General features: G+C 40.6%; 1 protein-coding gene across 1 annotated transcript in view; it reads right to left on the bottom strand.

The window, feature by feature from the left end:
- MPP7 (membrane palmitoylated protein 7) overlaps positions 1-15,777 on the bottom strand; it is a 129,488-nt gene that overhangs the window by 25,941 nt on the left and 87,770 nt on the right. The window contains exon 10 of the mRNA XM_012803300.2: positions 10,797-10,967. Coding sequence (XP_012658754.1) covers positions 10,797-10,967 — 171 coding nt within the window. The remainder of the gene's footprint in view (positions 1-10,796; positions 10,968-15,777) is intronic.

Below are 15,777 nucleotides of genomic sequence, written 5' to 3'. Positions count from 1 at the left end.
AAGCAAATAAATTTTAGACTTAAAGTTAACCATTCAACAATTGGATTTAACAGACATCTACAGAACATTCTATCCTAACAAAACTGAATACACATTCTTCTCATCAGCCCATAGAACATCCTCCAAAATTGATCACATCTTAGGTCACAAGTCTAACCTCAGCAAATTTAAAAAAAATGAAATTATTCCTTGTATCTTCTCAGACCATCAAGGAATAAAAGTTGAACTCAATAACAACAGGAATCTGCAAACTCACACAAAGACATGGAAACTAAATAATCTTATGCTGAATGATAGCTGGGTCATAGATGAGATTAAGAAATAAATTATCAAATTTTTGGAACAAAACGATAATAAAGACACAAACTACCAGAACCTGTGGGATACCATAAAGGCAGTCCTAACAAGGAAATTTATAGTGCTGCAAGTCTTCCTTAAGAGAGCGGAGAGACAGGATATCAACAATTTAATGGGATATCTCAAGCAACTGGAAAAGGAAGAACATTCCAACCCTAAACCCAGCAGAAAAAAGAAATAACCAAAATTAGAGCAGAATTAAATGACATTGAAAACAAAACAACTATACAAGAGATCAATGAATCAAAAAGTTGGCTTTTTGAAAAGGCTAATAAAATAGATAAACCTTTGACTAACCAAACCAGAAATAAAAGAGTAAAATCTCTAATTTCATCAGTAGAAATGACAGAGAGGAGATAACCACAGACTCCTCAGAAATTCAAAAAATCCCTAGTGAATATTACAAAAAAACCCTCTATTCTCAGAAATATGAAAATCTGAAGGAAATTGACCAATACTTGGAAGCACACCACCTTCCTAGACTTAGCCAGGAAGAAGTTGAGATGTTGAACAGGCCTCTATTAAGTTCTGAAATAGCATCAACTATACAAAATCTCCAAAAGAAAAGTCCAGGACCAGATGGCTTCACATCAGAATTCTACCAAACCTTTAAAGAGGAACTAGTACCTATGTTACTTAACTTTTTCCAAAACATAGAAAAGGAAGGAATACTTCCCAACATATTCTATGAAACAGATATCACTCTGATCCCCAAACCAGGAAAAGACCCAACAAGAAAAGAAAATTATAGACCAATATCTCTAATGAATATTGATGCAAAAATATTCAATAAGATCCTAGCAAACAGAATCCAGCAGCACATCAAACAAATTATACACCACGACCAAGTGGGTTTTATCCCAGGGTCTCAAGGCTGGTTCAGTATATGTAAATCTATAAATATAATACATCACATAAAAAAATTAAAAAACAAAGACCATATGATTCTCTCAATTGATGCAGAAAAGGCTTTTGATAATATCCAGCATCCTTTCATGATCAGAACATCTAAGAAAATAGGTATAGAAGGGATGTTTCTTAAACTGATAGAGGCTATCTACAGCAAACCCACAGCCAATATTATATTGAATGGAGTAAAATTGAAAACATTTCCACTCAGATTAGGAACCAGGCAAGGTTGCCCACTATCTCCACTACTTTTTAAGATTGTAATGGAAGTCTTAGCCATTGCAATCAGGCAAGAGAAGGCGGTCGAGGGTATCCATATAGGATCAGAAGAGATCAAACTTTCACCCTTTGCAGATGATATGATTGTATACCTGGAAAACCCTAGGGACTCAACTTCAAAACTCTTAGAAGTGATCAAGGAATACAGGAGCATCTCAGGCTACAAAATCAATACTCACAAATCAGTCGCATTCAAATATACCAACAGTAGTCAAGCTGAAAAAACAGTCAAGGACTCTATTTCTTTTACAGTAGTGCCAAAGAAAATGAAATATCTGGAAGTGTACCTAACAAAGGACATGAAAGATCTCTATAAAGAGAACTATGAAACTCTGAGAAAAGAAATAGCTAAAGATGTCAACAAATGGAAAAACATACCATGCTCATGGCTGGGAAGAATCAACATTGTTAAAATGTCCATACTGTCCAAAGCAATCTACAAATTTAATGCAATCCCTATTAAAGCACCTGTGTCATACTTTAAAGATCTGGAAAAACTAATACTTCATTTTCTCTAGAAGCAGAAAAAGCCTCAAATGGCCAAGACATTACTCAGAAATAAAAACAAATCAGGTGGAATCATGCTACCAGACTTCAGACTACACTATAAATCTATAGTGATCAAAACAGCATGATACTGGCACAAAAATAGAGAGGTAGATGTATGGAACAGAATTGAGAACCAAGAGGTGAATCAAGACACTTACTGTCATTTGATCCTTGATAAGCCTATCAAAAATATAAATTGGGAGAAAGACTCCCTATTTAACAAATGGTGCTGGGTGAACTGGCTGGCGACTTGTAAAAGACTGAAACTGGACCCACACCTTTCACCTCTAACAAAAATTGACTCTCACTAGATAAGAGATGTAAACTTAAGACATGAAACTATAAAGATTCTCGAAGAGAGTGCAGGGGAAACACTTGAAGAAATTGACCTGAGAGAAAACCCTATGAGGAGGACCCCCCTGGGCAATTGAAGCAATACCAAAAATAAATTACTTGGATTTGATCAAACTAAAAAGCTTCTGCACTGCCAAGAACACAGTAAGTAAAGCAAGTAGACTGCCCTCAGAATGGGAGAGGATATTTGCAGGTTACATTTCTGACAAAGGTCTGATAACTAGAATCCACAGAGAACTCAAACTTGTCAATAAGAGAAGAGCAAGTGATCCCATTTCATTGTGGGCAGGAGACTTGAACAGAAACTTCTCTGAAGAAGTCAGGCACATGGTCTACAGCAGGCGTCCTCAAACTATGGCCCATGGGCTACATGTGGCCCACTGAGGACATTTATACGGCCTGCCAGGTGTTTTTGCCACCGCTGCCTGTCCTGCTTAGCTGCTGCCTGTCCTTTTAAACTATAGTCCAACCCTCCAACGATCTGAGGGACAGTGAACTGGCCCCCTGTTTAAAAAGTTTGAGGACCTCTGGTACAGGCAGGCCCATGAAAAAAATGCTCATCATATTTAATCATCAGAGAAATGCAAATCAAAATCACTTATCTAACTCCAGTAAAAGTAGCCCACATCACAAACTCCCCAAACTACAGATGTTGGCACGGATGTGGAGAAAGGGGAACACTTTCTCACTGCTGGTGGGAATGCAAGCTAATATGTTCCTTTTGGAAAGAAGTTTGGAGAACACTCAGGGATCTAAAAATTGACCTGACATTTGATCCTGTAATTCCTCTACTAGGGGTATATCCAAAAGACCAAAAATCACTTTGTAACAAAGATATTTGCACCACATTATTCATTGTAGCTGAATTCATAATTACCATGTCATGGAAGAAGCCCATTGGCCCATCAACCCATGAATGGATTAATAAATTGTGGTATATGTGTACCATGGAATACTATGCAGCCTTTAAAAAAGATGGAGACTTTACTTCTTTTATGTTTCCATGGATGGAGCTGGAACATATTCTCCAGAGTAAAGTATCTCAAGAATGGAAGAAAAAGTATCCAATGTACTCAGTACTTTTATGAAACCAACTTATATTCATATACACTTTCTTATAAAAGATAGATCACTATACCCAGGATGAAGGAGAGAAGTGGAGGGGGAAGAGTGGGGAGGGGGAAGATTTGATAGAGGGAGGGTAAACGGTGGGACCACACCTGTGGAGCATATTGCAAGGGTACAAGTCAAATCTATCAAGTATAGAACATAAATAATGTATCTTAACACAATAATCAAGTAAATGAGGTGAAAGCTAGATTAATTAGTTTGATGTAAGCACTCTAAATTATATAAAAAAATCAACATGTTGTACCCCACAAATGCATAAACGTATTCATGATCTATGTGTATATGACTTAATACAAGAAAAAAATAATAATAAAACAATAAAAAATAGAAAAACTAGTCAAGCGTTGTGGTGGGCACTTAAAGTTCCAGCTAGTCGGGAGGCTGAGGGAGGAGGATCACTTGAGCCCAAGAGTTAGAGGCTGCTGTGTCATAGCACTCTACTCAGGGAGACAGAATGAGACTCTGTCTGAAAAAAAAAAAAAAGAATTACAATTTTAAATCCACTGCACACTCCACTGATTATAACTTGGGGCATCACAATAATAATATAATATAATCAGTTATAATCCATTGATTATAACTTGGGGCATCACAATAATCTACATAAAACCCTCCAGAGTGGATGCTAATTCCTACCAGCCTTCAAAGTTCAGCAAAGCTAGAAGAACTCTAATAAACACACTAACATTCACCTTTAGCCTTTAGTGCTAATGTTTCTCTCTGTTTTATATGGGAGGCTTTGTGCTGCCTTACAGTCTTATGGAGAAGTAATGAGTGTCTTCCAAAAGTCCCTTTATCCAAACAACCTCAACAAGCAGTCTTTGGGCAGCATAGGAAGATTCAGCCCCAAGCAGGGCAGGAGAGCAGTTAATGCGCAAGGTAGAAATAGGAAAAAATACAGGAAGATTTATTATTAGTCTCCTCTCATGCCTCCTAACCAGACAGAGCAAGTCACAAACTGTCTGAATATCCGTAAGATGAATTTTCGCTCTTGTTTTGGCTTGACCCACCAAAACTGTTTTAGTAGCTTTTTAACACCTAAGCTTTCTCCCCGCTCCCTCCCTTGACACATTATGCGATTTTATTACTTTACTTTCTAAAATGTCAGATTTCATTAAAGATAAAACTTGTCATGTAGGAAAATGTACTAGATGCCTGACATTTGGTTTTAACATACTTTTGGGGAAAATCCTTTAACATGCAGAGGGAGTTTAGTAAAAGGAGCTATCATGGAGATGTCTGAAGGGCTAAAATGGAGCTTAGGAATAACACATTTACATAATGGGGGGAAAATGAGATGCTTCTGATCAAAGCTCAGAATCTCCCATTGTCCTATTTTTGCCATGGTAACAACTTGGGTCTATTGTTATGTCTTGAATGTTAAATCCAAGAATAAAAATCATGTAGTATTATGATGATAACATAGGAAAAAATAGTCCTTTGTACGTTCTGAACGATATTTACCAAATGGTATCAAGGCAAATATCATTTTTCCCAGTGGCTTTGAAAAATGCTGGGTGACAATCAATGGTGTTTGAGTAGGACCGTGAGGTTTATAGGATTTCCATCTTCCTATACACACTGTAGGAGCCAAGAAAGCACCTTCCTAAGTATATAATTATTTTTTACAATCACGAAAAATATGCAATTAATTCAGGAATGATCCAGAATTTCCAAAATTAGTGTCTATTGCTTGATTAGCTCTTTTAGATGATCAGCTGTTAAATAATCTAACTTCTAAGTGTTCTGAACACTGACACTCAAAATCCAAAGTCTACTGATACTGGAGCACTTCATGTTTAACTTCGTATTTTCAGTCAATGGGTGAGGTGTTCCTTTTATTAAAACCACGTTAGGTGACAAGAATTGGTCTAAGTCTTTGCCAAGAGATTTTTTGGCTTAACCCTTAAAACAAAATGTAGAAAGCAGGTGGTTCTTATCATCTCCCTTTTTCAGATGAAGAATCGAAGCTCAGAGAGACACGAATGGTGCGTTGCCACACGGCTGCTGAAAGGCAGGAGTGGATGCCAAGGCAGCTGGTCTCGTCCAGAGGCTGCTTTCTTACCTTCTATCCACTGCCCTGCCTTATAGGCTACACACAGAAGCAGATTTCTCCAGGCAGTAGACGCCAAACCTCTGACACTTCAAATATGCCATACACACAGGCAGAAAGATTTTCTGAGCAAGGAGTACAAAGAAACAAGACTCATTATTGAGAAACTAGTTAAAATTTAAAAACTCAGTTGGAGAGGCTGAACAGGAGCTGGGAAGAGCAGAAAATAATGAAACGTGATAGCTAGAGCAAAGCAGAGGAAGGCGAGCAGTGAAAAGAGATACACAGTTGTCACTGAGGTAACCTAATTAATTATGTACTCCAGGGCTGGAAGCCTGGACACCAGCGGGCTGAGATGGTGAAGGAAATTTCAGTGTCCCAACTGCGCCACTTGGGAGCATCACCCTTCAGCATCTCTGGTTCAGGAATATTTTGAGGGTAACACTTCTGCTGACATACAAGGGAAATCTCCTCTGGGAATAGGACTGGAACTTAAGGGATTCCAAGTAGGAGACAGAGGGAGCAGGCACTGCAGTAAGCCTGACATTACGTGGCTTAACCAAAAATTAAAAAAAAAGGTTTAGGAATGTAAAAAGTACAGGGAGAAGGGGTTGGGGGGGGGAATCTGTCTGGCCCCCATGCAGAGTCCACATTCAGTTAAGAATTCAGTGCCAGCAACCCAAAGATCGAATGGTAGAGGGGACGTGGGGCAGTGGACATGTATACAACCCAAAGATCAAATGGTAGAGGGGACGTGGGGCAGTGGACATGTATACAACCCAAAGATCGAATGGTAGAGGGGACGTGGGGCAGTGGACATGTATACAACCCAAAGATCGAATGGTAGAGGGGACGTGGGGCAGTGGACATGTATACAATCCAAAGATCAAATGGTAGAGGGGACATGGGGCAGTGGACATGTATACAATTAACCCACAATTCTGGCCAGGGGAGTTGTAGTTCAATGATTGTGGATCTGGACAACCAGCATGCATGTTCCAGAAGCCAAAATACCTCCTCAGGCTTGGGGCTGCCAATGGACTATTGTGAAATACATTTCTGGGAACACTGTTCTAATCTTAAAAAGTCCTGGGCTGATGCTGGGATACTGCTCTGTCCTGATGACACTTTGAAGTGCTAAGCAGGACACATGAGAGCTGGGCTGAGGTCACCCAGTTCTGAGGATGCCAATTAAAGTACAGGGATGAAGACAGGCCACGCTGTGTCTGGGAGAGGAGCTTAAAGTTTCTGGGAGCCCAGCCCCACTCCAGTGGGGAAACCCACTACAGCCCATCTCCCCACTGGGTGCAGCCAAAACCTCTGGACAGTGTACAAAACCCATGACCTCACGATGCTGGAAAGCAAACAGAAGCAGGCAGAGTGTGGAAGGGCATCCAATCAGAGTGACTCCTGAGATGATGAGTCTCCCGTTTTATGTTTTCCTCTTGCTGTCTGTCAGATGTTTGTCTCTTCAAACCTCATGTTGAAATTTGATCTCAATGTTGGAGGTCTGGGCTGGGGGGCAAGGTATCTGGGTCGCGGGGGTAGATCACTCATGAATAGATCAATGCCCTCCCTGGGCTGGGGTGAGCAAATTCTCAGTTCTATTCATTTCCCGGAGAGCTGCTTGTTAAAAAGCCTGACACCTGAGCCTCCTTCTGCCGCTGTGTGACCTCTGCGCACCCCAGCTCCCCGTCAACTCTACCACAAGTGGAAGCAGCCTGAAGCCCTCACCAGACGCCTCCAGCCAGCAGAACTGTGAGCCAAATCAACCCTTTTTCTTTCTAAATTACCCAATCTTAGGTATTACTTTATAGCAACACACAACAGACTAAGGCAACTTTCATCTTGGGCTCTGCCCAGAGAGGATGGGTCATCATCTCCCAGCTGCACAGTGGGGCAGTGGCCAGAGTGGAGAAGACTCTGCAAAAGTTTTGGGCTCACTTCTAAGTGGGGGATGAGTGAGAGCTGCCCCACAAAGGCTTTGAGAAATGATTTAAACCACCACATCAGTCTCTGCCTGACCCAAGTGTCACCCTCATGGAATCACCCAACACAGCAGAGACTGAAAACACCAAAGTGACTCCAATGTTACAATTATCCAAACATCAAAGCATCTGTCTTAACTAAGCTTCATCAGGTAAAGGCAGACATGCCTGGAATTGATGGGAAAATAAGTCCTTAGCAGATAAACAGAGGCTATGAAAAGGAGATTTCCTGATGCTCCATTCCAAATTAGCACAGACCTGCTCAGGAATCCTGTACCCAGAACAGACAATAACCACTTTATCTTACTTCAGCATCTGTCTTCTTGTCTATACCTTCCTAAAGAGAGCTGTAGTGACCAGCTATGGACACCTACACACAGCACCACGCAACAGGACTCCACGATCCCTTCCGAACCTGCCTGAAGACAGTGCCCCCTAGCCCACCTTCTTCCCTTTGGGTATTTCTTTTCCATAACAACCAACCATCTTTAGCTGCTTCTGACTGTGATTTAGTTCTATTCCTCCCTGGGTTACTACTTGGACTCACAGTTTATTCTCATCTGTTTCCCCTTTCTCACCTCCAACAAAAGAGTTTTTATAGTTAGAACCTATAGGAAAGGGAAAAAAACGTTTATTCTATGTTCCTGTTTCAATTAGATCACCTAAGACTATGGTCCCTAGGCTACAAGCCAGTACCAGTCCCTGGCCTGTTAGGAACTGGGTTACATAGCCATCACCCACCTGAGCTCTGACTTCCGTCCCCTCCCTCCCACTCCCCGTTCCTCCTGTGCAAGTCCATGGAAAAGTTGTCCTCCTCCATGAAACCAGTTGTCCTGGTACCAGTCCCTGGTACCAAAAAGGTTCCAGTGTGTGGCCCGTTAGGAACTGGGCTAAACAACAGGTGGTGAGTAGTGGGTGAGGGAGCAGACTTTCACCTCTATTTACAGTCATTCCCATCACTGGCATCACTTCCTGAGCTCCACCTCCTGTCCCACCACCACTGTCCCTGGAAAAATTGTCTTTTATGAACCTGGCCTCTGGTGCCAAAGAGGTTGGAGACTACTGTCCTAGGAGAAGCTCAAAGTTACAGAGTGAATAATAACTCCTTGGCTACAGAGAGTCACATAGATGGAAGGAGAAATAAAAATAATCATACACAGCTGGGCATAGTGGCAGGCACCTATAGTCCCAGCTACTCAAGAAACTGAGGTGAGAAGATTGCTTGAGCCTGGAAGTTTGAGACCAAACTGGACAACAGAGCAAGACCCCACTGAGGAAAAAAAAGAAACAAAGAAAAGAAAATCATGCCGTCTTTGCCCTTTTATTACAATGTATCTCTTTCCTCAGCTTTGGAGAAGAGGCACTGAGAGGCAGTGGGATGGGAGAGGGACAGGATATCTCAAGTAGCACCCCCAAATTCCTCTATGACCACCTGGCTCTGTGTGGGCTGGGAAACGTGTTTATTCTCTTTAGTGTGATTCCATAAGGAATAGAAGCAGGGCACTGTAAACTCTGTAAGAGACATAGAAACCTATGGAAATCCTCTTCCAGGTTTGGGAAGGTTCTATATCAGTGGTTCTCAACCTGTGGGTCACGACCCCTTTTTTCCATTTGTAACAACGCAGCAATGAGGAAGGTTGAGAACCACTGTTCTGTATACACAGATAAGGACATGTGGACATTGTTAATAAAGGAAATCTTGAGTTTCCTTTGAAATATGTGAATACAAGCAGTCGCGGGTTATGAACAAGATAGGTTCTGTAGGTTTCTTCTCTAATTGAATTTGTATGTAATTCTGAACAGATACATTACCTATTACCTGTTAATAGTCCCCATTTATAAGTGCAAGTCATATGTAAGTTGGATGTTTGTAACTCGGGGACTTGTTGTAATAACAATAACCCCCATTCATACTTATAAGTTGTACATGTAAGGTGGATATCTGTAACTCTGGGAGTGCCTGTACGTGTTTGTAAATAACACAGTGTTAGTAGGTGATGATACTAATAATCACTTCCTGTGCCATCAGATGTGAGAAGCCCCGAACCATTTCCCACCAGTCACCCCATCTGTCTGAAATAGCAGCAAGTGACTTCAGAGTACTCCCTCTTACTAAGTCAGGGCAGCTCTTAGCTTTCCCAGTAATCCTCATCCCTGAGGATTTGTAAGGGGTCAACAAACAAGAGAAACCATGCTCCTTTCCTCCAAAACTTGTCCAGCATCCTCGGCTTTGGTCCTGGAACTTAGATACCTCTCACTACATTGTTAAAGAAACCACAAAACAGGGAGGAGTAACACAGAGCTTGTGACTTGCTCACGGCCGTGAAGGCTGCGTGAGACAGATGCTGGACTGTGGATCTGAGTCAAACCAAACAATGTTTGTGGAAATACCAACATACGTTTATTAGCTATTTTATTTATTTATTTTTTGAGACAGTCTTACTTTGTGGCCCTCAGTAGAATGCTGTGGCTTCAGAGCTCACAGCACCTCAAACTCTTGGGCTTAAGCAATCCTCTTGCTTCAGCCTCCCAAGTAGCTGAGACTACAGGCATCTGCCACAACACCCGGCTATTTTCAGAGATGGGGGTCTCCCTCCAGCTCAGGCTGATCTCGAACTCATGAGCTCAGGCAAGCTACCCACCTCAGCCTCCAGAGTGCTAGGATTATAGGTGTGAGCCATCACACCCAGCCTTATCAGCTACTTTAAAGGAGTTTCATTAACTGACTTTGCAGCTTGCAATATCCTGGAACGAACTCTGCTGTGATAGTTCATTTCTCTGAATGTCAAAATACCATAGGAAGCTTATACCACAATGTTGCCTCGAAATGATTCTAAACAAACTTGCATTGTGTTAAAAAAAAAAACAAAAAAAACTCATTCCTATGATTTAATTGCCCCAGTATGTGCAATGTTATATATTGCGGTGGTATTTGCTATCTGCTTTCCCACAGAGATGCCACTATGATGATAGCACCATCATTCACAGACAATCTCAAAAGTCTCTGAATCTCATCTAAATACAAAACACAAAATATTTCAAGGTAGCGACCAGACAAAAAGTGTTCAAGAGGAGGGGATCTGTAGCCTGCAAACTTCAAGGAGGACGTGGTTTGACGTTAAATTCTTCCAACTTCACCTGTTTCCTCAGAATCACACACAAAAACACACACTTACCAACCAAGACGACAAGTCTGTACTTCTCATTACTCTGCCGCCGATACGGGGTCACCTCTTCGTAGGTGGGGACATCTGCTGTGTCATACTGATCACTCCTCTTGCATTCATACATGGATTTGTTTGTTTTCTTATCTTTTCTACTGAGACGAAAACTTCTCCTAAAACCAGCTGCCAAGATTCAAAATAGACATATCTTTAGCAATGGGAACCAAAAAAAGAAAACCCCGAAAGACAAAAATAAGAAACCCTCACTGTTGGGTTGGATTTTATTCACAAGTGCACTTAGTAAGAGAAAAAAAAATTAAACACTAAATAATTAGTAAAGAGAAAAAAACTAAATAATAAGCAATTTATTTAGGAGAATTATTTAGCATTTGTTAATGTAGTTATAATCCCATAAATGTATTTGGCTGTAGGGTGGTGCCTGTGGCTCAAAGGAGTAGGGCGCCGGCCCCATATGCCGGAGGTGGTGGGTTCAAACCCAGCCCCGGCCAAAAGCTTGCAAAAAATAAATAAATAAACAAAAATGTGTTTGGCTCTAAATCTTAAAGCGTGCTTTTCAGAAACCACTGAGTAAAATAACTGTGTAATAAAGCAAAACGAGTCAGAAAACATAATTGACCATGAACTAGGGAACATAATTGATATGAAAAAATTTTTCAAAGAACTGCAAAAGCATTTTAAAGATAAATGACAGTTTCATTCCTAAAGACTAACAAAACTTATATTATATTCTAAGCAAAACCTAACCACATACCTGAGGCCCAGATAGCATCGATTGTTAAATAAGTAGAAAACTAAATTAGGAAGACTATAATATTAAATATGCCGGATGCATGAATCAGGCTCAGTCAATAATTGGTAAGTCCCAGGCAAGTCATTTAACTTTAACTGGACTCCAGAGGACAGAGAAAATGACTGAGCCCTGGGTTCTTTTTCTCAGATGGAAATGCTACACTCATAATTTGAAACATATGAAATGAAGAAATAAGTTTTAGTCTCAATTATGTACTCTTATCAAAATTTAGTTTTACTAAAATCATTGTTAAATACTTAAATATAGATTTCACGTCTGCTTAAAAAGCCCTTGCCAGCTCCCCGGTATCATTTACTGTGTGCCCTTAAGAAGCCTGGTAGGCTAAAGTTCCTTCTCTTCATCAACTCACGTTTCATTTCGTTTCTAGAAGAGGGATGGTAACTAGACACATCATTCAAGAATTTAGTAAGCTATGCACTCAGTTCTCTACTTAGCCAACCTCTGCATGCCCTAAAAAATTCAGATGGTCAGAGGAAAAAAAAATAGTTTGCTTAATAAAACATCACCCATATGCTGTATCAACTTCATAGTGCAAAATAGAATGCATGGACCTTTTTAAAGGTAAAAAATAAATTCTTGATCAAATTAGATAAGTAGAGAACTTTTTCAAAAATTGGGGGGTTTTGAACAAAATAGGTAATAACTCATCTATGTGGATTTTAGGAAATACAGTCAGCTTCGGAATCCATGAGTTCAAGATCCATAGATTCAATCATGGATTGAAATAGTCAAGAAAACACTGCATCTCTACTGAACATGTATACATTTTTTGTTTTTGCCATTATACCCTAAATATAGTATAACTATTTGTATCGCATCTATATTGTATTTGATATCATAAGTAACCTATAGATTTTTCATAAGTATACGGGATGAGGTGCATAGGTTATATGGAAATGTGAGGCCATTTTTTATACATATATGTACACATGAGTTTCCGTGGATTTTGATATCCAAGGGGATCCTAAAAACAATCCTGCAGAGACACTGAGAGATGACTGCACAAAGGAAGTGGATGGTTATTACCACTGGGTTCACGAAATTAACAGGATTCAAAATAAATACAGTATCAAAAAATAGTTATCCATGACCAAACAGAGTTACACGACTCACCTGACAGATTCAGAGTTTAATAAAAATTAGTTAAGGTACAAAGAATGGAGTGATAAAAATTCCTATGATAGTATGTTTCTGTGGCCCTCTAAGAGTCATTCTGATTTTGAGGAGATACTCGGGTTATTTGAGGGAAAAGGTTATGGATAGAGGATTTTGAATAAGGATGATAGTTGCTTTAAAGTTCCCTTACAAAGGTAAAGAGGAGAAGTGAACAGAATGAAGGGTGAGACATGCTGGTGTCTTACAGAAAGAGATGAGATCTGAAGAATCCGCAAGTGGAAAAGGGTCACCCTGGTTCTAGAAGATGTAGGGATTTTAAAGCCACAGGCACAGAGGAATTCCAGCCTTTTTGTAAAGGGTCAGAGGAAAAGTCGTGTGTTACTCTTTGCTTCCCTTGTTGTCTAGGTTATTGGGAAAGATTCATAAGAACCCAGATAAAAGATCCCTTTTGTCCTAGAATCGTCACACACCGCACCAGAAGCAGCCAAGTCTCTTACAACTACCCCCCATGCTTTGATGCAGTGGTTCCCAGACAAGGGTTATCTCTTCCAAACTGGCAGAATTTAGCAATTCCAGCTCTGCCCCTGACTCTGTCACTGGTGAGTGCTGGCCCAGACTGGAGGCCAGTGGATTATGGCTTCTGGTTTAGCACAAGAATGACCCACAAGCTATTCTAACTAGGAAGCAGAGAACCCTGGTATTTCCAAATGTTCCAATTTCAGGTTCCACAGATCTCCCCTCCTGAGAGGCAATTACAGGACAAGCAGGTAGAGCTTTAAATTCCTTCACAATTGCTCCTCCTATGGAGGGTGGGCTTTCCTCTAGTCACTACTGACTTTGGGCACAGGGACATAAAATGCTTCATGCAAAGTAAACTAAAGTCCAAAAGTGAAAACCTGAAAAATGTATCATCAGTAGAATGCTGCAAAATCCTGAATCTCTGTCTTAACTAACAGAGTCTTTATAATCCACTGACGTTTTTGCTTTCATCATGAACAATAAAGAGAGTGGGGGAAAGAGGGAAGGTAATCAGACTCCTAAAGTGAGGTTGTCAGGATGTCAAAGATGGGACCACGTTAGGACAGCTGTGGTGGTGTCAGCTGTAAAATGCTTGCTACAGGCAGAATAGGGGCTTGAAGCAACTTTACCAAATTCAGTAATTTTAATAGTCAGCAATGAAAACCCTACTATTATTCCTGTTTCGTCTGCTTAATATAATTTTCAACAAAGAGTGAAAAGCCGGACAAAAAACAAAACACTGCTTATGCGGCCTTAATATGCCAAAGCCTTAGAGAGGGAAAGAACTCAGGGGATCCTCTGGGCCTTCTCTCTGCCTGGTCTCAGCAGGACACAGCTGTCACTGTCACACACTATACTCATTCACATCAGTTTTTCAGTAGACTACCAAATACGGTGGCATTCACACAGGTTATTCACCACCTCCACGAATAGCCTGATTTACAAAACAAAAGAAAAAAGGCCATCAGGTCACCACAGGGATCCTATGGGAGCCACTAGTCACAGTGTTACCAAGAGAAGGAGGTGGTGGGTTCCACTACTGACTTATCAGCTAGGCGGTTTGAGGAGTTTTTAATTTTTTTTTAAAGTAGCATATTTATTTGCACTTTTTGGCCAGGGCCGGGTTTGAACCCACCACCTCTGGTGTATGGGGCTGGCACCCTACTCCTTTGAGACACAGGTGCTGCCCTATTTATTCATTTATTTATTTATTTTTGAGATAAGAGTTTCACTCTGTCACCCTTGGTAGAGTACCATGGCCGCATAGGTCACAGCAACTTCAAACTCTTGGCTCAAGAGATCCTCTTGCCTCAGTTTTTTTCATTTTTAGTAGAGACAAGGGTCTCACGCTTGCTCAGGGTGGTCTTGAACTTGTGAACTCAAGCGATCCACCTGCCTTGGCCTCTCACAGTGCTAGGATTACAGGCGTAAACCACCGCGCCCGGCCTAGGACTTGGGATGTTTTTAAAAAAGCTTCTCTGTGGCTAATTTTCTCACTTAAAAATGCAGATAATAGTAGTATCTGCCTCGCAGGGTGGTCAAGGATTAAATAGTTCATGCAAATCATTTGGCCCCCTTCCCTGGCACACGGAACAAGCTCACACGTGTTAGGCACAGATTTGCACTTGGTCATGCCTCCAACTGCCTGGAAGGCAGGAACACGTAGCCCCTGTATTCCCAGAGCACAGAGTCTAGCCAAAAAAGGGGAAAAGTAAATTAAGAGGCTCATTAAGAAGTTTTAAATTGGCTGATGTTGTAAAAGAGACAAAATATTAAAATTAAAGCCACATTTAAATGTGTGAAGGATTTAAATTGTCTAAAGTGTCTTAATAAGTTGTAAGGCACTTGAAATACAACAGAAAGGTTTAGTATGTTATTTATTTTTATTTTTATTTTTGCAGTTTTTGGCTGGGGCTGGGTTTAAACCAGCCACCTTGGCATATAGGGCCGGCGCCCTATTCCTTTGAGCCACAGGTGCCGCCCAGGTTTAATGTTATTAAATATTTTTTCTTTTTTTTTTTTTTCCCACAGATTCTCTTTCTTGGGATGTATGTTACTTGTTACCATATTTAAATATAAAGAGCATCCTTCCCTCTTAGCTCACCTCTTACTCCCCTGATCTACATACACATACAAATGCTTAGCCTTTACACACACAGATACATACAATATCATATGCATATACACACACATACATGCATAGATACACCCGAGGGCTGTCCAGAAAGTATCCAGCCACCATTAATACTATTTTTCATAGTATCATTTTTCACCATGTGAATATACACACAGACAGAGTAAGAAAACAGAGTGGAAAAAAAAACCCAGCCTAGAATAACCAATAAAATAGCCAGAACAAAAGATACAACAGAAGATAGAAAATCCAAAGTGTTTATTTGTTATTATTTCTTATTCCCCCTCCACCCCATTTCACAAAAGGCGATTTTTCCCAGAATCTGTCCTCTGTGGGTAGTTAGAGGTGGTGGCGCCCTTAGCCGGCCCTGCCAGGGAGTGTAGGGCCTGTAA

This window comes from Otolemur garnettii, unplaced genomic scaffold (assembly GCF_000181295.1).
Source record: "Otolemur garnettii isolate 467f Iridium unplaced genomic scaffold, OtoGar3 scaffold00019, whole genome shotgun sequence".
NCBI lineage: Eukaryota > Metazoa > Chordata > Mammalia > Primates > Galagidae > Otolemur > Otolemur garnettii.
The sequence above is the reverse complement of the archived record's forward strand: the minus strand, read 5'-3'. Positions and strand labels throughout refer to the sequence as shown.